Below are 21,507 nucleotides of genomic sequence, written 5' to 3'. Positions count from 1 at the left end.
AATAGGTGGGTCCTTTCCCAGATGTACCTCAGGGAGAACCTCCCTCCTGGAAAGAGATGCTCAGACTGTAAACATGGCTGGACAGGGCAGCAGTTGGCCTGGACAGACAGACCCACTGTCCTTACTGCCCTCTGTCTGCTCGGCTCCTCTTCCATCTGCTCCTTCCCTCCCCCACCTTCCCTCCTCTGCCTCGTCCCCCCTTTCCTCTTCCCTCTCCATTTCCTCTTTTGCTTCCTTCCCTCATTCCTCTTCTCACATCCTTCATCTCCCTAGTTCTCTCTTCATTTTTTCTGTGCCTCTCTTTGCTCACCTTGAAGAGAGAGTAAACCACCAGCATGACAATGCCAAACATCATCTTCTTTGGGGCATCTGTGCCCAGCCTCTCCTGCAGACCCTGGCTTGGAGGGGCCTCCTCAGCCCACTTGCATCTTCAAAACCCCCAATACACAGCTTTCTCAGAGGGACAGTGACTTTCTAATAGGGGATGCTCTGTCTGTAAACACCCTTATCTCCATATATATGGGCCATTTTCTGCCTGTACAGACGGGAAACTAAATCAAGGAAGCCAAGCTTAAGAGCTGCCTAAATTACCTTGTCTCATATAGAGATGAAGCAGCCAGGATGAGGGCTGTGGGGAAGGTGGGCTTGTGCCTTAGCAGCTCCTGGAGAGCCCACATGCAGATAAGACTGGGATGACTTCCCTGGTGGCTCAGTGGGTAAAGAATCCATCTGCAGGAGACAGAGAAGATGTAGGTTTGATCCCCAGGTCAGGAAGATGTCCTGGAGAAGGGCATGGCAAACCAGTCCAGTATTCTTGCCTGGAGAATCCCATGGACAGAAGAGCCTGGTGGGCTACGATCCATAGGGTCGCAAAGAGTTGGACACGACTGAAGTGACTGAGCACTGAGCACGTGCGCTGTATGTTAACCACAGGTTTTACTTGGCACAAACAGCTCCATAGGATGCAAAGATAAGCAGAGTGGTGTGGAGGTGGGGTCCGGGGCAGAAGCCAGGGGCCCTTCTCCAGCCCAGCCTGCATTTTGTTTTTTTGGCTCTGGGCATCACATCCTCTGTGTGTCCAAGTGTCATCCTGACACTTGTGTTACAATCTGAGTCCATAGAAACCTGAGGCGGAGCCTGGACCTCACTCTGGGGCCGTCCAAACAGCTGCCCTGTGCTTGTGCATTGTGAGGGTGAAGCCTGGCTTCACACGATGCCTTAACTCACCTGCACGGCACCGTTTGTCATGTCGGGCACGAGACCCTTGCCCCATGCTGGTTCCAGGTGATTGGAGCTTTGGTGATCTGGTGGCTGAGACTGATCCAGAAAGCATGGGCCGACTGACTTCCAGGAGGCCACTTGCAGGGCAGGACTGCTGCCTAGGACTGGGGGCCCTTGTTGTCCTCACCACCCCCTTTCTCTTCCAGGGGAGCAATGACGAGCTGTCAGAAAATGAAGAGGATCTGGAAGAGAAGTCGGAGAGTGAAGGTAGTGACTACTCCCCAAATAAAAAGAAGAAGAAAAAACTCAAGGACAAGAAGGAGAAAAAAGCTAAACGGAAAAAGAAAGATGATGAGGAGGATGACAATGAAGATGGGTGCCTCAAGGTAACACTGAGGCCTGGCTGGGGGTGGGGGGGGTACTCAGGAGGGGGACTGAGCCCCTGCTGCCAGCCCCCTGCCTTCTGACCCCAGAGCCCCTGCGTGAAGAGCCTCCTTTCCCACCAGTGGGTGTAGGGGCAGATGGGTCTGGGGGTGTGAGTGTATCCATGTGCACACGTGGAAAAGTTGGACACGAGTTTGTGAGAAATACTGTATCCACAAGTCTTCCAGACACATCAGAAATAACAATGGGATGACCGTTAGGAGTTGGGGGAGGAAGTCAGGCAGCCTTTTGCTGATGTCCATTGTTTTGCCTGGCCTAGCGCAGAGCTGTTTCCGAGGGGAGTGATAGTCTGAACTCAAGTTTGGTGTCAGGAGCCTCTCGCTCGGAACAGTTTGGGAAAATAGAACAAACGGAGCTTTTGCCAAGCAGCAGCAGCTGCGGGACTTCCCTGGTAGTCCAGTGGCTAAGACTCTGCACTTGGAACGCAGGGGGTATGGGCTCCATCCCTAGTTGGGGAACTAAGATCCCATATATTGTGTGTGTGCATGCTCAATCATGTCCAACTCTCCGCGACGCTAGGGACTGTAGGACACCAGGCTCCTCTGTCTGTACGATTCTGCATGAAAGAATACTGGACTGGATTGCCACGCCCTTCCCCAGGGGATCTTCCTGACTCAGGGAGTGAACATGGTACAACCAAAAATTTAAAAAGAAAGAAAGAAAAAAAGCAGCAACAGCTGGACAGCTCTGCTTACTGTAGAAGGGGGATTTACTTAGCACGTGTTCTGAAATTCTGCCTGCGTGGGTGTCTAGGAGACTGTCCCAGGGAGCGTGAGCCAGGGCAGCTATAGCGATGGGCCTACAGCTCTCCCCAGGGGCAGAAGCCTCTTCCTCGTGAATGTGAATGTGGGGAGCGATGTGATGAGCCAAGGCTCCGGAAGTCTCAAGGCCACTCCATGGAACGGGGGAGGACTGAGGGTAAGGCAGGCAGGGGTAGGTGACAGCAGCACATCCGGGCGTCTCCTGCTTCCGTCCGTCTTTCCCCGAGGTTCCGTTTGGGCTGGCTGCGGATCTGAAGATGAGCGCTCTGTAAATATTAGTACAGTGGCTGATGGGTGAGGCAGAGGTGGTGACTGTCAGCCACTGAAGTTGGGAAGTGCCAGTGGTGCCCTGACACCCAGGGGGGAGCTCATTAGCTGGCTGGCGTGTTGTGAGTCATCTGTGACTGATAACAGCTGAGAGGCTGACAGCTTTGGAAGATGAACTTATGGGAGCGATTCAGGGTGATCCTGGAGCGATGCCATTGCTTGCTCACTTGTTGCTCTGCTTCCTGGTGGGAGCAGAGGCCTGATATGCCTCCAGGAATGACTGTGTGTCAGGGGCAGGTCAGCCCAGGGAGGAGGTCCCACATGGGAGGACCTCTGAACCATCACAGAGATCTGCAGGCCAGGAAGCGGGTCCCTTGGGGCTGAGGGAGACTGTGTGTCCTGGATGGCCTTCTCTTGCTGGAGCAGACAGCCCTCAGCAGCCCCAAGAGCTGTGAGGTAAGGGGACTCCAGTTTGGGGGACCCGATGGTATGATCCAGGGCCCTGTTTCTTTGCCTTTGTGGGGTCAGCTCTGGGTTCAGGCCAGGCATCCTCAGGGCTGAGAACGAGTGTAACAGCAGCTCAGGGTTTCTTGGACTCCCACTGTCCCGTCCAGCAGGAGGGGAAGCTGGCCTGTCTCCTAGTTTTCCTTATAGGAGACCTAGGGCTGCCCCTGCCTGGACTGGTTAAGTCTCATGCCCACCTGGACCAAAGATGCAGCCTGGGAGTGGTGTGTGCTGATTGGTGGAATGGATCGGTGGGCGGGGCTGGGCTGCCTAGAACAAGTTGGGGAATCTGAGTGAGGGCACTGTTCCAAGGACCTCTGCTAACTCCTTCCCTCCCATGAGGTAGGTGCTTTTACCCCCATTTTACAGATGGAGAAGCTGAGGCACAGAGAGGTGAAGTTAACTTGTTCACTTCTCACGGACACTATGTGGCAGAACCAGGATTGGTACTTGAGTCTGATTGGCAGGTTCTAATCTCATAGTCAGCACTACCTGCTGTCCCCCATCCTAGCCATCCCGGCTCTGCTTGGTGACCTGATGCCCAGGCTGGCCATCTCTGTGCCCTTGGGAACTCACACACCTTCCTGTGCCTCTGCTCCCAATGTGAAGCAGTCGCTGAGGGCCCCTCTCTGGGCTCTGCCCCCAGCTGGACCACTGCTCCATGCTCCGGTCTGGCCAGGGCACACCTTCCTGGCCCCAGAACCCAGCAGCAGCCTGTCCTTTCATGAGGTCCAAGTGTGACTGTATCACCCCAAGGTGACAGCCTGGGGCAGAGAGAGTGAGTCCTGTACTTAGAATAATGCCCTGGGCATGCACATGGCTTCCCCCCAGATACATGGTCCTGCACCCCCTCATAAGCTGGCATCTGAGCCATTCCTACTGCTCAAGGGACTGGCAGCCTGGAGTGCTCTAGGATATTTTCAGTTTGGGGTGTGAACTGCTCTTGTTAAGTTGCGAGTTGCAGACATGATCACCCCGGCTTTTCCCAGGCCTCCTGGTTGGGGCTCCAGGGATGAGGGTGCAGGTTAGAAGGACCCCCACCTATGATTCCATCTCCGGCCCCTGTGTCTGCAGGAGCCCAAGTCCTCGGGGCAGCTCATGGCCGAGTGGGGCCTGGACGACGTGGACTACCTGTTCTCCGAGGCCGACTACCACACACTGACCAACTACAAAGCCTTCAGCCAGTTCCTCAGGTGGGCCTCGGGGCCACCATGACTGGGCACCCACGGAGATGGCCTTTCTGGGGGAACCAAGTGGGGACCCAGAGGGACAGGGTCCTGGGCTCCTGGGGTGGGGGGAGTGTCGGGCTGACATTGACCCTGGGCAGAGCTGGCAGGAGGGACAGGACCTTCCACTTCCACAGATGGTCCTGCCCTCCCTTGCTGGTCCTGCCCCCAGGAACGATGGCCCCAATCAGTCCCGAGGTCTTAACCCCCCGTGGCCACTCTCAGTTCTAGAAGAAATGGAACTGGACCCCTAGGGTCCTGCTGGAGGCCCCTGCCTCTGGGCCTTCGGTCTTACCGGGTCTAGAAACCCAATTAGAAGGTGACCAGCCCTGTAAATAGGAAATAAGGGGTGTTGAGGGTGGACGGCTGTCTCTGGCTTGGTCCTCTTCCTTGGCCCTCCATTCAGCCCACTTTTCCCAGTTTGCCACATATTCCAAATGTGGGAGAAGATGGGTGGGCCCTGTGGGAGTCACATGGGGGTCTTGTCCCCTCCATGGGGCTGCCCTCACCCTCTGCCTCCTCCCACCCCTGTGCAGACCGCTCATCGCCAAGAAGAACCCGAAGATCCCCATGTCAAAGATGATGACTGTCCTGGGTGCCAAGTGGCGGGAATTCAGTGCCAACAACCCCTTCAAGGGCAGCTCGGCGGCAGCGGCCGCAGCAGCAGTGGCTGCAGCCGTGGAGACGGTCACCATTGCACCTCCCCTGGCTATCAGCCCCCAGCAGGCACCCCAGCCTGTGCCCATCCGCAAGGCCAAGACCAAAGAGGGCAAGGGTATGACTGCGGGTGGGTGGCACCCAGTCCTGCTGTCTGAGGCCCCCCAGATCCTATAGCTTGGGGCGGCTGGGACAGCTGGGCCGGTCTTTACCCAGGACCTAGTGCCTTGGTGAACCTTGGATCCACACGCCCTTTCTCACCTATGTGGTAGCATCTGTCCTGCCTCCCTTCTGGGGCTGGTGGACAAGTGGAGGGGACAGTGGGCTCAGAGTTTTGGGAGGTTTCCCGGGTATGGAGGAGCGGACCGCGGCGGCCCAGGCTGCTGGGAGTTGAGGGGCTCTTGTGTTTGAGGCTGCACCATTCCCAGGAGAAAGGGTCCTAAAATGACCAATTGATCCCTCTTGCCTGGCCCAGGTGGGCATGGGTGTGGTCAGGGCTTGCCTCTCAGGGAGACCCAGAAGGAGATCCAGATACAAAATCGGACTCTGTGGTGGTGTCTGGGTGGGGACAGCAGAGGCACTCTCTGTGACTTGAAGTTCTCGGGGAGGAGCTTCTCTGCCCTGAGTGGAGGGCTTCTGGCCCTCGTGGGGGTAGGGCCGTTGATCTCCCCCAGACTCTGAATGGTGGGCTCACCTGCAGCTCACCTTCCTGGTGCCATGACCTGGGTTTTGATGGAGGGTGGAGGAGACTGTGGGGACTCTTGTTTCTGCCCCAAGCAGCTCTGGTCTCTGGGACAATGCATTCCTTTGCCAGGTCCCACAGGGACCCTGGTGGGCAAGTGATGCAGTCTTCAGCACCTGCTCCTGCTCAACTCCCTCGCCAGCCACCCAGCCAGCCTTCTTTCTCATTTCCTCTTGGGCTCCAGCTGCTGAGTTATCGATTCCCTGAGCTGCCTATTCAGAGCCTGAAAAATTGAAATAGATTTTCCATGGCGCCACTGAGGTTACAGCCGGGCTGCCAGCCCCATCTCTCTGTGTGGATGTGGATAGAGGAGGGCCTCGAGTGAGGCCATCTGCCTCCAGGCCCCCACCTTCCCTGCTCAGCCTGGTGGGAAAGGCTGCTGGAGGCGGGTCATTACTCCCCAGGTGGATAACTGTCCTGTGGCCAGCTCCATAAAAACACAGCCTCACCTCTACTGGCCACAGAGGTGGGGGAGGTCTTGTGTGGTGCCAGTGTTGGGGTATAGTAGGCAACCTGGAGGCTGGCTGCTGGGGGAAGGGCTCCTTGCTCTAGCCCAACCCTCCAGGGCCCAGGTATGGACTGCAGGTAGGTGGGTGTGCCCTTGGTGGCCCTGGTGGCCCTGGGGGTCTGTGGCTTTACTGGTGACAGCTCCTTTCTGGGGAGAGGGATGAGACAGGGCTGTTTCCAAGATGGCAGTGCAGTGGCTAGGACTGAGACTGGACCAGGATTATGCTCTGGCCTCCCCTGCTACTTGCTGTGCAGCTTTAAGCAAAAATGTCACCTCTCTGAACCTCAGTTTTCTCATTGGAAAAGAGGTGACAGCAGAAATGATCCTTTCCTTACCAGGTTGCTGTGAGGCTGAGGGAAAGCATGGTGGTAAGTGAGCGAGCCATATTGCTTTTCAGGGCCTGGGGTGAGGAAGAAGATCAAGGGCTCCAAGGATGCGAAGAAAAAGGGAAAAGGGAGAAAGGCGACTGGGCTCAAGTTCCGCTTCGGAGGGGTCGGCAGCAAGAGGAAGAGGGGGTCCTCGGTGAGTGCGAGTGTGAGCGTGAGAGCGTGGAGTGCACACCATGCAAAGATTGGATGACTGAAAAGCAGGCTGTCAGTTCATTCTCCTGTACCAGGCAGGGGGCACATCCTGTTCCCCTTCCCCACTCTCTCTTCCTATGCTACATGCCTGCATGCTGGGCTTGTGTCCCCACCTGACTGGTGAGGGGGTCAGCCTGGATCCTTCCAAGGGTCCCTGGAGTGTGGCCTCTGGGTGGTCCATGCCTCCAGCTCTTTCTCCTGCCCACCCTGCTGAGCTGGAGTCTCAGTCCCAGCTCCCTTGGCCCCAGCTGCCTCTCTATCTGGGCAGCAGGCGGGAGAGTCCTGGTGGGGCCTGGATGCCCAGGTCTGCTAGGAGAGTGGGCCCAGGAAGGAGGCCTGCATGTGGGGGCAGGCAGGGGCCCAGCCCTTCAAGGGCAGCTCTGGCACTCGGTTCAGAATGACCCTAAGTCCGTGTCTGAGCCTTTGAGCCCTCTTTCTCCGGGGGTAGGGGGCATTCATCCCTACCTCCTGCTTCCGTAGGTTACCTGCTTCCCTCAACCTCAGCCCTGCAGAGGGGCAGGGATGGAAGCCATCTCTTTGTCCTTTGGAAGAGGCAAGTGACAGGTTTCAAGTGTAGCTGCTGTGGAGGGGAGCATGGAGCAGCAGGTGTCCCCATTCGGCTTAGCTTTTGAGCCGAGACTAAGGTGCTCGGCCCTCTGCTCCACTTCGGTGCACCCTGTTCTGGAACTGCTCACAGTCTGGAAGGGTTTGGGGGCATGTACTAGGAGAGAGCCAATGACATGCAAATGGGATAGGCTGGACCTGGCACACAGGCTATGCAACAGGTCTCATTAGGGAGAGATCTGGGAAGGCTCCTTGGGGGAGGCGTTCCCAGGGCTTCCCCTTGAGGGATGTGCTGGAGTTTGGCAGGGTGGAGGGCAGGGCCTGGGAGAGTTATGAGGGCTGGAGAGCAGGGCCTGGGGAGGGTGGCAGGCCATCAGCCTGGACCAGAGGGCTAGGGGATGTTCTAGCTGGGTGGCAAGATGAGATGAACTGCAGACAGCACCCTGTATCTGGAGCTTCCGTGGTACTCTGCCACACCCTCCCCTCTGCCCAGGCCTGAGAAGCCTTGAAATGAGCCCCTTGGGCCAGCACTGGGCTCACAGGGCCCTCCCCTGCCCATGCAGAGCGAGGAGGATGAGCGAGAGGAGTCGGACTTCGACAGCGCCAGCATCCACAGCTCCTCCATGCGCTCCGAGTGCTCTGCTGCCCTGGGGAAGAAGAGCAAGAGGAGGCGCAAGAAGAAGAGAAGTAAGACTTTGTAGGGTTCCTGTGGGCATCACATGGATGTGGGGTGCAGAGCCCCCTTTGGGGAGCAAAGGGCATCCTCAGGCCTCAGCCAGGCCAGGCAGGTCCCCTGTGTTTCCTCAGCCACCCTCACCTATGTGTTTAGGAGAGGGGGGTCCTGTCTCAGGGGGTCCACATCTATTAGGGACCCATAATGTGAGTCACCCCAGGGCATTTGCATGGCAGAAGGGCACAGGAGAAGGAATTGTCTCTTAACCACATCCACTGTCCACTTATTCAGTCATCCACCCTCTACTCATCTATCCCCCCACCCCCAGCCTTCCCACCCCCCTTTCCATATCTTGGTCCTTCCTCCCTCCCCTTTATCCATCCAGCCATTCATCTTTCTGTCCATCCACATACCTTTCTGCTGCCATTCCTCCTTCCTCCCTCCCGTTGTCCTTTCCTTTTACTTGTCTTCAATCCATCTTTTCACCCCTTTACATTTTTTCTTTTCTTTCTGGCTGCACATAGTCATAGTGAAAGTCACTTAGTTGTGTCTAACTCTGCGACCCCGTGGACTATACAGTCCATGGAATTCTCCAGGCCAGAATACTGGAGTGGGTAGCCTTTTCCTTCTCTGTGGGATCTTCCCAACCCAGGGATCGAACCCAGGTCTCCTGCATTGCGGGTGGATTCTTTACCAGCTGAGCCACCAGGGAAGCCCAAGAATACTGGAGTGGGTACCTTATCCCTTCTCCAGCTGATCTTCCTGACCCAGGAATCGAACCGGGGTCTCTTGCACTGCAGGCTATCAGGGAAGTCCTGCACAATGGCTTGTTCTCAGTTCCCTGATTAGGGACTGAAGGAGAGCCCTAGTCAGTGAAAGTGCAGAGTCCTAACCACTGGATCCCCAGGAATTTTCCCTCTTTACTCTTTAATCATTCTGTTCACCCTGTCTGTCCATCGCCATCCATTCATCCATCTATTGAGTGCTAGTATGTGCTGGGACAGCCTGCGGTGGAGATTGGTTGTGCATGGGGAGTGGGACACAGCCCTCCATGACTGCCTCTGCTCCCTCCCCAGTCGATGATGGCGATGGCTATGAGACAGACCACCAGGACTACTGTGAGGTGTGCCAGCAGGGTGGGGAGATCATTCTGTGTGACACCTGCCCGAGGGCCTACCACCTCGTCTGTCTGGACCCCGAGCTGGAGAAAGCTCCTGAGGGCAAGTGGAGCTGTCCCCACTGTGTAAGCCCTTGGCAGACGCCGGGGGTGGGGGTTGTGTCAGTCCTGGGCTTCCATACCCCTGCATGGTCTTCTCCGGGCAGAACATGGGGCGGTTGCGAGTGTGAGGGAGGGAGCTGCACCACGGTGGAGGGGCGTCCTTGGCCCAGGGCGCCTCCACCTGGACTCCCCCCCACTCCAGGAGAAGGAAGGGATCCAGTGGGAGCCGAAGGACGACGACGACGACGAGGACGAGGGCGGGTGCGAGGAGGAGGAGGACGACCACATGGAGTTCTGCCGCGTGTGCAAGGACGGCGGCGAGCTGCTCTGCTGCGACGCCTGCCCCTCTTCCTACCACCTGCACTGCCTCAACCCGCCGCTGCCCGAGATCCCAAACGGTGAATGGCTCTGCCCGCGCTGTACTGTGAGTGTTACGCCGGCCCGCGCCGAACGCCCCGCCCCCGACAAGTCTAGGTCCCTCCTGCGGCAAGGCCCCGCTCACAAAGGTCCCACCCATCAAGGCCCCGCCTCCACCAATCCAGGCCACGCCCACCAGGTCTTCGCCCAGGCCGCTCCTGCCTCCTCCAGCCCCCATCCACCTAGGCCCCGCCCCAGCAGACCCTGGCCACCAAGGCTCCGCCTCCGCTGGCCACCCACCAGCTCTGAGCTCCCAGCCTGCCAAGGCCTCGACCCGCCCCCGCCCACTCAGGTCCCGCCCACAAGGCGTCTCCCCGTTCTGGCCCCGCCCCATTGTCCATCTGCTCAGTCCCAAGCCCTCTCCTGTAGCCTCGAGTCCCGCCCATCGCCTCACCTAGGCCTGCGCCGCTTCTCAGTTCCCTTTAGACTCGCTGGAAACAGCTATGAGAAGAGAGGTGGTCATAAACCTGCCACTGCCCATAAACAGCCACTGTTTACTGGGCGTCTCTCTAACGCTTACTGAGTTTTCAAGTACCAGGCCCTTTGTTATTTTCATTTTTAGATGAGAAAACTGAGGCTCAGGGAGATAAAGTGACTTGCCCAAGGTCACACAAGGTCTCTTGGGCTGGAGCCTTGGTTTCAGCAGGGAGAGGAGAGCACCCCTCCAGTCACTATGGGTGTTTGAAGGTGTCCATGCTCTGAGATGTACTCAGCCCACCCCCAGTGCTGGATACCCCACCCTGTGGGCTGGGCCAGCCCTCGGTCACCCCATGTGCATCTGGGCTTCCGTTGTGTGTGTGCGTGTATGTGTGCGCATGCGTGTGTGTGCAGACACATTGCCTCATCTGCCCGCACGGCGTGGGCGGGCTCCTGAGGACAGGGTGGTGTCTTGGAGTCACTGTGGTGCTGTCTGACTTGGGGAGCAGAGCAGCCTGTTGGAGGGAGCCTCGGGGTGGGGGCCTGAAGCTAAGCCCTGAACTTGGGGACCTTCCTCTGTCCACAGTGTCCCCCACTGAAGGGCAAAGTCCAGCGGATCCTGCACTGGCGGTGGACAGAGCCCCCAGCCCCCTTCATGGTGGGGCTGCCGGGGCCTGACGTGGACCCTGGTGTACCCCCGCCCAAGCCCCTGGAGGGCATCCCGGAGAGAGAGTTCTTCGTCAAGTGGGCTGGGCTCTCCTACTGGCACTGCTCCTGGGTGAAGGAGCTCCAGGTGAGGTACCTGGGCAGATGCGGCTGTGCTTAGGATGCGAGGTGCTCTGGCCAGCTCCCTGAGTGAGAGACATTGTTGGGCGCTGGGGAGGGGGAGGAAGAAGGTGAGGATTGTCCTGCCTGGAACTCAGGCTGGGGGCTGGGGGAATGGGGGAGGAGCTGGGTTGGGGGACACTGGGGTTCATGGCCATCTGCCTTCCTTAACCTCTGTCCCCTCCGCAAGCAGCTGGAGCTCTACCACACGGTGATGTATCGCAACTACCAAAGAAAGAACGACATGGATGAACCGCCGCCCTTTGACTATGGCTCTGGCGACGAGGACGGCAAGAGCGAGAAGAGGAAGAACAAGGACCCTCTCTATGCCAAGATGGAGGAGCGCTTCTACCGCTACGGCATCAAGCCTGAGTGGATGATGATCCACCGCATCCTGAACCACAGGTGTGTGCCCGGCGCATGAGCTGTGCTGGACACGCAGCCTCTTCAGTCTGTTAAATGGGCACAGGACCACATACGGGTGTGGTGGGGGCAGGAGGGGAGGCTGAGGACACCCACTGCGGGCGATTTGACCATCCAGCTGGAGGGGTTTTCACGCACATAGGTACCTGTGTACACCTGTGTTTACACTTCCATATGCACATGTTACACTCATGGTAGAACAGTTCCTAAGTCATATGTATAAAAGGGCAACTTGATGAATGGCCTGTGAAACTTGCAGATGGGACACTTGGCGGGGCTGGGACCCTTGTGCTCCTAGGCCTCTGCTGAAGTGAGTGTTTGATACCTGCGGGAGGGTCTGGGGGACCACAATGGGCCTGAGCTGTGGGTGTGGGTACACGTTTGCTCCTCTTTACAACACAGCTATCACCACTGAGTGCCATCTACCCAAGAGGTAGGCCTTTTACCTCTGCCTTTGTGTTTGGACACCATCAAGGTTAAGTCACTTGCTCAAACCCACACAGCCAACAGGCAGGGGTGCTGGGATTGGAACCCAGTTCTTCCCTGATGGCAGGACTTGCTTTCTTGGCCACTATTCCAAGTTCCATTGCTCTCAATAGCCCTTTATGGAGCAATCCAAAATTCCCTAGGTAACAGTGGTCAGAGGCTGCAGAGACCAGACAAAAAGACCAAGGCAGAACGCCTCCAAGAGTTTGGCTTTGGTTTGGTGGGCGGTGGGAGCTCTTGCTAATTCTCGAGCTCAGGTACCTGAGAACCAGTGGTGGCTGACAGGTGGGCACAGGGTAGGGTCCATGGAGGCTCTGTCTCAGAGTGACTTGGGGTCCAACAGACCACATGTGTCCTGAAAGCAGGAGCTGGGTAGAGCAGAGCTTCGGAACCTGAGTCTTCCACTCGGATCCCAACCCTGGCTCCCATTTTCTGGGCTCTGAGCCTCCGTGTTTCTTTCTTATTTATTGATTTGAGTGTGCTGGGTCTTTAGTTGTGGCATGTGCAATCTTACTTGCAGCGTGTGTGACCTAGTTCCCCAACCAGGGATCAAACCTGGCCCCCCTGGTTGGGGAACTAGAAGTCTTGGGAGTGTGGAGTCTTAGCACCTGGACAACCAGGGAAGTCCCCTGAGCCTCTATGTTTCTAATGGGAAACGGGATGTGAGAGTACCAACCCCACAGGCTGCTGTCGGGGCTCAAGGAGGATGCCAGTGCCTGATAACAGGGCCATCAAGAAGCAGTGGTGGGGAGTGTGGGAGAATTTGAAAAAGCCATCCCCTTGATTATGAAATGCCTCCTCCTCCCATCCCCTGCCCTCACTGACAGTGACTTGAGGCCCCTCCACCGCTGAACTGATCCACAATTTTTTACCTTTGTTAAATTGCATGTTCAAAACGTAAATGCCAATTTTTCTCCCTGCCTCCAAAGTGGGGCAGGTGAATTTCCTCCAAATATATTACCTGAACGGAGTCTGAGTAACAACCACTCATTTATTAAAGAAAAAAAAAATCCATTGGTTCCGTGGTGACTGGGGATTGGTACCTCTGTGTGTGGTCGCCAGGCCTAGCCACTGCCATCTGGGAGCTGTGGCGCCCTCACCCTGCAGTGCTGCCGGCTCGGTTGCTCAGTGCACTTGTGTTGGGTGGGAGGCCCTTAGGAGCTGTATTCAAGCTGCAATGTGTGACAGGCTTCTCTGGCGCACCCTCTCTGGCTGGGCCATCAGGCCCCTGGGTCCCCGGGGGTCTTTGGGAGAGGACAACCCACTGGAGGAATCATATCCTTCTCTACTTTGTGGGGATGGGCCCCGGACTGGGATGGGTACCCCTCCAGTCTTTGGGAGTTCTTTTTTCCTTTTCAAACTTTTTATTTTGTACTGGGGGTAGAGCCAGTTAACAATGTTGTGACAGTTTCAGGTGAATATCTTAGAGACTCAACCGTACATAGACATGTATCCATTCTCCCCAAACTCCCCTCCCATCCAGGCTGCCACATAACACTAAGCAGAGTTCCCTGTGCTGTACAGTAGGTCCTTGTTGGTTATCTGTTTTAAATACAGCGATTTGTACACGTCCATCCTGAACTCCCTATAACTTGGGAGTTTTTTGAAAAAGCTTAATATTTTGGGTGTGCTGGGTCTTTGTTGCTGTGCTTGGGCTTTCTCTAGTTGCGGCGGGTGGGGGCTGCTGTCTGGTTTGGGTGTGCTGGCTTCTCATGGTGCTGGATTCTTTTGTTTTGGGGCATGAGCTCTAGGGTGCATGGCCTCAGCAGTTGCAGCACACAGGCTTAGTTGCCCCATGGCATATGGAATCTTCTCGGATCAGGGAAGGAACCCACGTCCCCTGCATTGGTAGGCGGGTTCTCAACCATTAGACCACCAGGGAAGTTCCTCCTTGGGACTTCTTAAGCAAAAAAAACAAAGGTCTGTGGTCAGGGGAGAACCATCTGACTCAGCAGTCAAGAATTCTGGAGGGCTCCTCATGACGGAATGGGACTCACAGCCACAGAGGATGGAGAGGACACTGGATTTGCTCCTCTGCTAGCCTGGGGGACCCAGATATCCCTCTGCTTTGCCACTCACCCTGTGCCCTCCTACCTCCTTCCCACTAGCTGTGTGGCCCTTGGGAGTCCCTGCCTGGTGCTGCCCTCCTGGCCAGGGCTCCCAGGAGACCCGTGAGGGTGAGAGGCTTTGCATCCTGTGAGGTGCCCTCCGTGGTGCCTGGATGACCTGCCCTCCTCCATCTGTTTACTGTGTTGCAGCTTCGATAAAAAGGGAGACGTACATTACCTGATCAAGTGGAAAGACCTGCCCTATGACCAGTGCACCTGGGAGATTGACGAAATTGACATCCCCTACTACGACAGCCTGAAGCAGGCCTACTGGGGCCACAGGTGCGCCATGCTGGGGCCCCTGGGTGGAGCCTTCCGTCTTCCCAATGGCCTGAACTCTGCTCTCTCATCCCGCCCTCTTTCCCAGGGAGCTGATGCTGGGAGAGGACACCAGGCTGCCCAAGAGGCTGGTCAAGAAGGGCAAGAAGCTGAAGGATGACAAACAGGAGAAGCCCCCGGACACACCCATTGTGGATGTGAGTGAGAAGGGGTCACAGGGTGGGGTTGCCCCCCAGGCTGGGCGTTGGAGGAGGGCACGGTCTCTGGAGAATTCTGCCATGGGTCTGTGCACCTGGAGCTGTGCCCATGCAGGAGGGGGCGCTGTGGCTCAGCCCACTCCTGCCAGGTACCTGGTGGGACAGGGACGATGGGACCCAGCCTTCCCTGCAGGGGAGGCTCACACCCTGGGGTCCTGGTCTCCAGCGTCCTGTAGAGCAGCAGCTTCCAGGGGACAGAGCAATTTGAAGGATAGGTCGGGTCTTGGTGCACCAACTGGGGAGCAGATAATCTCTTCTCAGAGAAGTTTATGAACTTGTATTCTTTTAGATGAGTGAATTCCAAATATTTCTTTATTTACTTATTTATTTGGCTGTACTGTGTGGCACATGGGATCTTAAGTTATCCAACTAGCAATCGAACCTGTGCTTCCTGCAGTGGAATTGTGAGTCTTAACCACTGGATCACCAGAGATGTCTCTGTAATTCCAAGTCTTTAAATCAAAAAGTGCCCCTCACTTCAGGAGTACAGCAGCTGATTTGCTAATTACACACCATTCTTATCAGTTTAGGGGGAGGAGACCTAGGACTTAACTGGGAGCTTTGAGCCTACTGGGGAGTGGAAGGTTGGCTTTTATTCCTTTAGCAAACCTCTCTGGGATGTTTGCTAGTACCTGGCCCTGGGGGGCAAGGCCCTACCCCACTGTTCCACGAAGTGCTCATCTTCCAGGGGCTCATGGAAGGTCCAAACAGAAATGGGGATTTGGCTTGGGTCTGAGATGCAGGGTAAGGCACAGTGGGTCTGATACATCAGGGGGACTTCATGGGGATGACGGCCTTGAGCTGTAGACTAAAAGACACAAAGAGGGTGATGTTCAGGATCAGGCACACTGGGCAAGCATCAAATGGGTGTTGACTCAGTGCCTGCTGTGTCCGAATAGGACCAGTATGGTGACCACAAGCTGGGCTCAAAATCAGAGAATGCAACAATTGGGAAACTGCCTTGATAGATGTATGGGGCCACCCTGGGAGAGCATGGTGGGAACACCTAAGCCAAGCCTGGAGTCAGGGAAGACTTCCTGGAGGCAGAAGCATTCCATCTGAGGCCTGAAGGATGAATAAGTTAGCAGGGACAAGAGGAGTGGAAAGAGTATTCCAGGCATAAAGAATCATGCATGCGAAGGCCTATCGTGGACCTTGGTGGCCCAGGATCCAGGGTATGTCTGAACCTCTGCTTTTTCTGCAGCCCACGGTCAAGTTTGACAAACAGCCATGGTACATCGACTCCACGGGTGGCACGCTGCACCCGTACCAGCTGGAGGGCCTTAACTGGCTGCGCTTCTCCTGGGCCCAGGGCACCGACACCATCCTGGCTGACGAGATGGGTCTGGGCAAGACTGTGCAGACCATTGTCTTCCTCTATTCCCTGTACAAGGAGGTTCGAGGGTTGAGTGGGGTGGCCGGGGAGGGGTGGCCGGTGTGCGCTGTGGCTGGGCAGCCTCAGTGCATCTGTCTCCCTCCCCAGGGGCACTCCAAAGGACCCTACCTGGTCAGTGCACCCCTGTCCACCATCATCAACTGGGAACGTGAGTTCGAGATGTGGGCCCCTGACTTCTACGTGGTCACTTACACGGGGGACAAGGAGAGCCGCTCTGTGATCAGGGAGAATGAGTTTTCCTTTGAGGACAATGCCATTCGGAGTGGGAAGAAGGTGTTCCGGATGAAGGTGAGCACCCCTACCCCTGGGAAGGACTCTGCACAGGAGCCCAGTCTGCCCTGGGGCGGGGGTGCACAGGTGTTCTGCAGTCTATCTGGGGTCTCTCCTCTTGGGCTCCAGCGGAGGCAGCGGCTGGTGAAGAGTTGCTTTTAAGGCAGGATTTCCTTGTATCCGTGTCCTGGGGCTGCAGTAGCACAGGGTGGAGTGGGGCTGAGAATAACACTCACCCTGTCACTGTTCTGGAGGCCAGGAGTCCGAGACCCAGCTGCGGGCAGGGCCCTGCTCCCTCGGAAGCAGAGTGGACCCTTCCGTGTCTCCTCCAGCACCTGGCGGCTCTTCCTTGGCCGTCCTCGCTTTGCAGCTCCATCTCTTCGGTTTCTGCCTCTGTTGTCACGTGGCTGTCTCCCCTGTGTGTGTCTGTGTCTGCTCTTCTTTTTTAAATTTGATTTTAGTGTATTTATTATTTATTTTTGGTGGCACTGGATCTTTGTTGCTGCGCCGGGTTTTCTCTAGTTGCGGCAAGCAGGGGCTACTCTCTAGTTGCAGTGCGTGGGCTTCTCGTTGTGGTGGCTTCTCCTGTTGCAGAGCTCTAGGGTGCTCGGACTCAGTAGCTGTGGTGCACAGGGTCAGCTGCTCTGTGGGATCTTCCCAGATCAGGGATCAAACCCGTGTTTCCTGCATTGGTAGGGATTCTTTACCACTGAGCCACCAGGGAAGTTCTCTCTCTTTTTTTAAATTTGTTTTTGGTCATGCTGTGTTGCATGTGGGATCTTAGTTCCCCAACCAGGGATGGAACCTATGCCCCCTGCCGTGGAAGCTCAGGATCTTAACCACTGGACCGCCAGGGAAGTCCCAAGATTCCGCATTTCTGACGAAGTCCCAGATGGTGTGCCCACTTCTGGTCCTCAGGCGGCACTCTGAGAAGCGAGGACACGGAGCGCTCAGTGCTTCTTGCACCTGGCACTTGGGGGCCCTTGGGCAGCCATGGCACTCACTCTAGCTGCAGTGCTGGGGGCTGGTGGACCATCCCCAGCCTCCCCAAGGGTTCTCACCTCAGCTTTCTCCATCCTCTAGGAACAATTGTGGCCCTGGGAGGTGCCCAGTAACTTTTATTTGGCTGCGCTGTGAGGCTTGCAGGATCTTAGTTCCCTGACCTGGGCCACAGCAGTGAAAGCAGGGTCCTAACCACTGGAAAGTGAAAGGGAAAGTATTAGTTGCTCAGTCGTGTCCAATTTTTTGTGACCTCATGGACTATAGCCTGCCAGGCTCCTCTCTCCATGGGATCCTCCAGGCAAGAGTATTGGAATGGGTAGCCATTCCCTTTTCCAAGGAATCTTTCTGACCCAGGGGTCAAACCTGGGTCTCCTGCATCACGGGCAGATTCTTTACTGACTGAGCCACTAGGGAGGCCCTTAATCACTGGACTGGCAGGGGATTCTCAATACCCATTTGTTTAATGAGGGTGATAAGCTCAGTGGTTCCAGAAACAACTTCTCTCTGAGCTCACACCGGGCTCGTGCGATGGGCTGGGTGCTTTGTTGATTCAGTTATTTAACTTATTGTCTTTTAAAAAAATTGTGGTAAAATACACATAACATAAAATTTATCATCTTCACCATTTTTAAAAGTACAGTTCAGGGACACCAACTACATTCACACTTCTTTGCAGCCATTACTCCGTCATCTCCTGAGCACTACTTCATCTTGCAAAACCGAAACCCTGTCCCTGTTAGGCACTGACTGCCCCCAGCCCCTGGCAGCCTCGTCCTTTTGGTGTCTGGCTTTGATTATTCTCGGTGCCTTGTGTAAGTGGAATCCTGCCGCATCTGTCCTTTGTGTCTGGCTCATTTCACTCAGCACGTTGTGGCGTGTGTCAGGCTTTCTTTTCAAGATTGGATAACATTCCACTGTATGTGTATGAATGGACCACTCAGCCCAGGGACACTGGGTGTTTCCACCTTTAGGTGCTTGTGAATAATGCTAGGAACATGGGTGTGCAAAAATATTCATTCAAGTCCCTGCTTTCATTTCTTCTGGGTCTACACCCAGAAGCGGAATTGCAGGATGGTACAGTAATTCTATGTGTAATTTTGTTTGTTTCTATTTTTTAAACTTTCATTGGAGTATGGTTGATTTACAATGTTATGTTAGTTTCAGGCATACAGTTATGTGAATCAGCTATACATATACATATATCCCCTCTTTTTTAGATTCTTTTTTCATATAGGTCATTACAAAGTATTGAGTAGAGTTCCCTGTGCTATATTGTATGTTCTTATTTATGATCTGTCTAATATGTAGTGTGTATATATGTCAATTCCAGTCTCTCAATTTATCCCTCCCCCGTTTCCCCCCTGGACACAGGTTTGTTTTTTACATCTGTGACTCTGTTTCTCTTTTGTAAAAAAAAGTTTATGCAATTAAAAAAAATTCCACATATAAGTTATCTTTGCCTTACTTCTCACAATATGACAATCTCTAGGTCCATCCATGTTGCTGAAAATGGCATTATTTTGTTCTTTTTTTATGGCTGAGTAATAATATTCCATTGTATATATGGACGACATCATCTTTATCCCTTCCTCTGTTGATGGAAACTTAGGTTTATTCCATGTCTTGGCTATTGTAAATAGTGCTACAGTGAACACTGGGGTACATGTATCTGTTCGAATTTTGATTTTCTCCTAATACATCGCCAGGAGTGGGATTGCTGAGTCATATGGTAGCTCTGATTTCGCTTTTAAAGGAACCTCCATACTCTTCTCCATGGGCTTCCCAAGGTGGCGCTAGTGGTAAAGAACCCACCTGACAACGCAGGAAAAGGAAGAAAGAATGTGTAACTTTTTGAGGCGCATACTTAGCTCTTTTAATTCTTGTGGCATTCTTCCCAAACACAGTATTGCTCCCTTTTTACAGGTGAGGAGACTGAGGCTTGGGGAGGTTAATTAACTCAACCAAGGTCTAGCTCAAAATAACAGTTGTTGCTGTTGTTTAGTGGCTAGGTCATGTCCAACTCTTTTTCGAACCCATAGACTGTAGCCCACCAGGCTCCTCTGTCCATGGGATTTCCCAGGCAAGAATACTGGAGTGGGTTGCCATTCCCTTCTCCAGGGGATCTTCCCAACTTAGGGATCAAACCCCTGTCTCCTGCTTGGCAGGGATGAGTGCAAACTGCCTACAGACTCCCTTCTGCCCCTCTGATCTCTGCCCTCCTCTCTTGGGGACAGTGCTCTGGGCTCAGCTGACCCCCTTGACTTGGTGGCCCGTGACTTCCTCTCAGTCTCTAGGCTCCCTGAGCTCTCTGGGGGTCCTGTCCACACTCCTTTTGGCTCCTTTGTCTCTGGAGACCTTGATCCACTGCCCTCCCAGCTCTCCTCCCAAACACTCCCCTTTCCCTCCAGAAAGAAGTACAGATCAAATTCCACGTCCTTCTCACCTCCTATGAGCTTATCACCATCGACCAGGCCATCCTGGGCTCCATCGAGTGGGCCTGCCTCGTGGTGGATGAGGCCCACCGGCTCAAGAACAACCAGTCCAAGGTAGGAGGTGCTGAGCACTGGCCCCTGGAGCCGTCTGGGTGGGCTGGCTGCCCTGTGCCCCCTGACGGGCCCCCTGTTCCCCTCTAAGTTCTTTAGGGTCTTGAACAGCTACAAGATCGATTATAAGCTGCTGCTGACAGGGACCCCCCTTCAGAACAACCTGGAAGAACTGTTCCACCTCCTCAACTTCCTGACTCCAGAGAGGTTCAAGTGAGTCGGGGGGCTGGCCAGGGAGGTGGAGTGAGAGCAGCCAGGGAAGGGGCATCAGTGGCTGTCTGGCTCTGGGGCTGCTCCCTGGGCCTCAGTTTTCCCATCAGTAAAATGGGAGTGTTAGCAGACCACTGACACGCTGAGTGCTTGGGGAACACCTGCTGCTGCTCAGCCTGTGGTTTTGCATCAGCTTTGCCCCAGAAGACCTTGGGGATCCTCCTTGGTACCGTTTCCTCCCCCATGCCCCAGATTATCCCTGTCCCTTTACAAAGACGTGAGTGATCACATCAGCAACAGTGCTGGGAGGCAGAAGGCTGGGGGTGATGGTGGAAATGGGGGTGAAGATGGAGCCCCAGCCTCCTTGCTTACCTACCCCCATGTTCCTGCTTGGAAAGGGGATTCAGGGTGAAAAATGCTGATTTTGGAATCAGGAGATATAGATTCAAGGGCAGGCTGGACTGTATAATCATGGGCACCCACCAGCCTCAGTTTCCTTCTCTGTAATATGGGTAAGAGTCCTAGAGACTGCACATCCAGGACAGCTTTGAGGACAGGAAGATAGCCTACGTGGCTGAGACAGCTACATTGTGTGAGGGTGACCTAGGCTTAGATGGAGACTGGAAGGACACCAAGGGCAAGGCCTGTGCTCCCTGGCCCACCAGCCAGCTGGCCTGCCTTCTGACCCTCTGGCAGGTGGCAGGGGGCTGGTTGGCCTTCTCCCTACCCCAGTCCTGACTCCCTCTACAGAGGGCTTTGGCCTTCTCCAGGCTGTCATTGCATTTTTTTCTTGCAGCAACCTGGAGGGCTTCCTGGAGGAGTTTGCTGACATCTCCAAGGAAGACCAGATCAAGAAGCTGCATGACCTGCTGGGGCCGCACATGCTGAGGCGGCTCAAGGCTGACGTGTTCAAGAACATGCCGGCGAAGACTGAGCTGATTGTCCGCGTGGAGTTGAGCCAGATGCAGAAGTGAGCAGCCTGCCCTGAGTCCTCTGGGCCTGTCTTCTCCCAGAAGGGCCTGAGTGGACCTTCCTGGGCCACTGCCTGGGATGGGTGGAATGGCCTTTGGCCTTGCCCTTGCCTCCACTCAACTTTTGCACAAGCTTCCTTCTTGGGGTCTCCTCTCAGATTTCACTGATCAGGGTTGGGGCTGCCAACTTTGTCCTGTCCCCCAGTAACTTGCTGGGTGATGCCAGGCCTGTGGCTTCACCTGTTGGGGCTCCCCTTGGTCTCTCTGCAACTGTGCTTGGCTGCCAGGCCCCAGCCTCCCTGCAGACGAGAGTGTCCTCTCAGAGGCTGGCATGGCCAGGTACATGCAGACTGCCTTTCCTCCTTGCTCTGTGACAGGAAGTACTACAAGTTCATCCTCACACGGAACTTTGAGGCGCTGAACTCCAAGGGGGGTGGGAACCAGGTGTCACTGCTTAACATCATGATGGACCTGAAGAAGTGCTGCAACCACCCTTACCTCTTCCCTGTGGCTGCTGTGGTAGGTCCTCCATGGCC

General features: G+C 55.3%; 1 protein-coding gene across 3 annotated transcripts in view; it reads left to right on the top strand.

The window, feature by feature from the left end:
* The window catches only part of CHD5 (chromodomain helicase DNA binding protein 5), a 67,735-nt gene that overhangs the window by 17,145 nt on the left and 29,083 nt on the right, over positions 1-21,507 (top strand). For all 3 annotated transcript variants that reach the window (XM_040263273.1, XM_040263272.1, XM_040263274.1), the window contains exons 3-19: positions 1,428-1,607; positions 4,272-4,390; positions 4,960-5,198; positions 6,728-6,852; positions 8,039-8,162; positions 9,225-9,391; positions 9,570-9,791; positions 10,788-10,994; positions 11,220-11,431; positions 14,194-14,325; positions 14,411-14,519; positions 15,784-15,975; positions 16,063-16,263; positions 19,656-19,793; positions 19,882-20,003; positions 20,797-20,970; positions 21,349-21,490. In XM_040263273.1, coding sequence (XP_040119207.1) covers positions 1,428-1,607; positions 4,272-4,390; positions 4,960-5,198; positions 6,728-6,852; positions 8,039-8,162; positions 9,225-9,391; positions 9,570-9,791; positions 10,788-10,994; positions 11,220-11,431; positions 14,194-14,325; positions 14,411-14,519; positions 15,784-15,975; positions 16,063-16,263; positions 19,656-19,793; positions 19,882-20,003; positions 20,797-20,970; positions 21,349-21,490 — 2,805 coding nt within the window. The remainder of the gene's footprint in view (positions 1-1,427; positions 1,608-4,271; positions 4,391-4,959; positions 5,199-6,727; positions 6,853-8,038; positions 8,163-9,224; positions 9,392-9,569; positions 9,792-10,787; positions 10,995-11,219; positions 11,432-14,193; positions 14,326-14,410; positions 14,520-15,783; positions 15,976-16,062; positions 16,264-19,655; positions 19,794-19,881; positions 20,004-20,796; positions 20,971-21,348; positions 21,491-21,507) is intronic.

Source organism: Oryx dammah, unplaced genomic scaffold (genome assembly GCF_014754425.2).
Source record: "Oryx dammah isolate SB20612 unplaced genomic scaffold, SCBI_Odam_1.1 HiC_scaffold_21, whole genome shotgun sequence".
NCBI classification, from domain to species: domain Eukaryota; kingdom Metazoa; phylum Chordata; class Mammalia; order Artiodactyla; family Bovidae; genus Oryx; species Oryx dammah.
The sequence above is the reverse complement of the archived record's forward strand: the minus strand, read 5'-3'. Positions and strand labels throughout refer to the sequence as shown.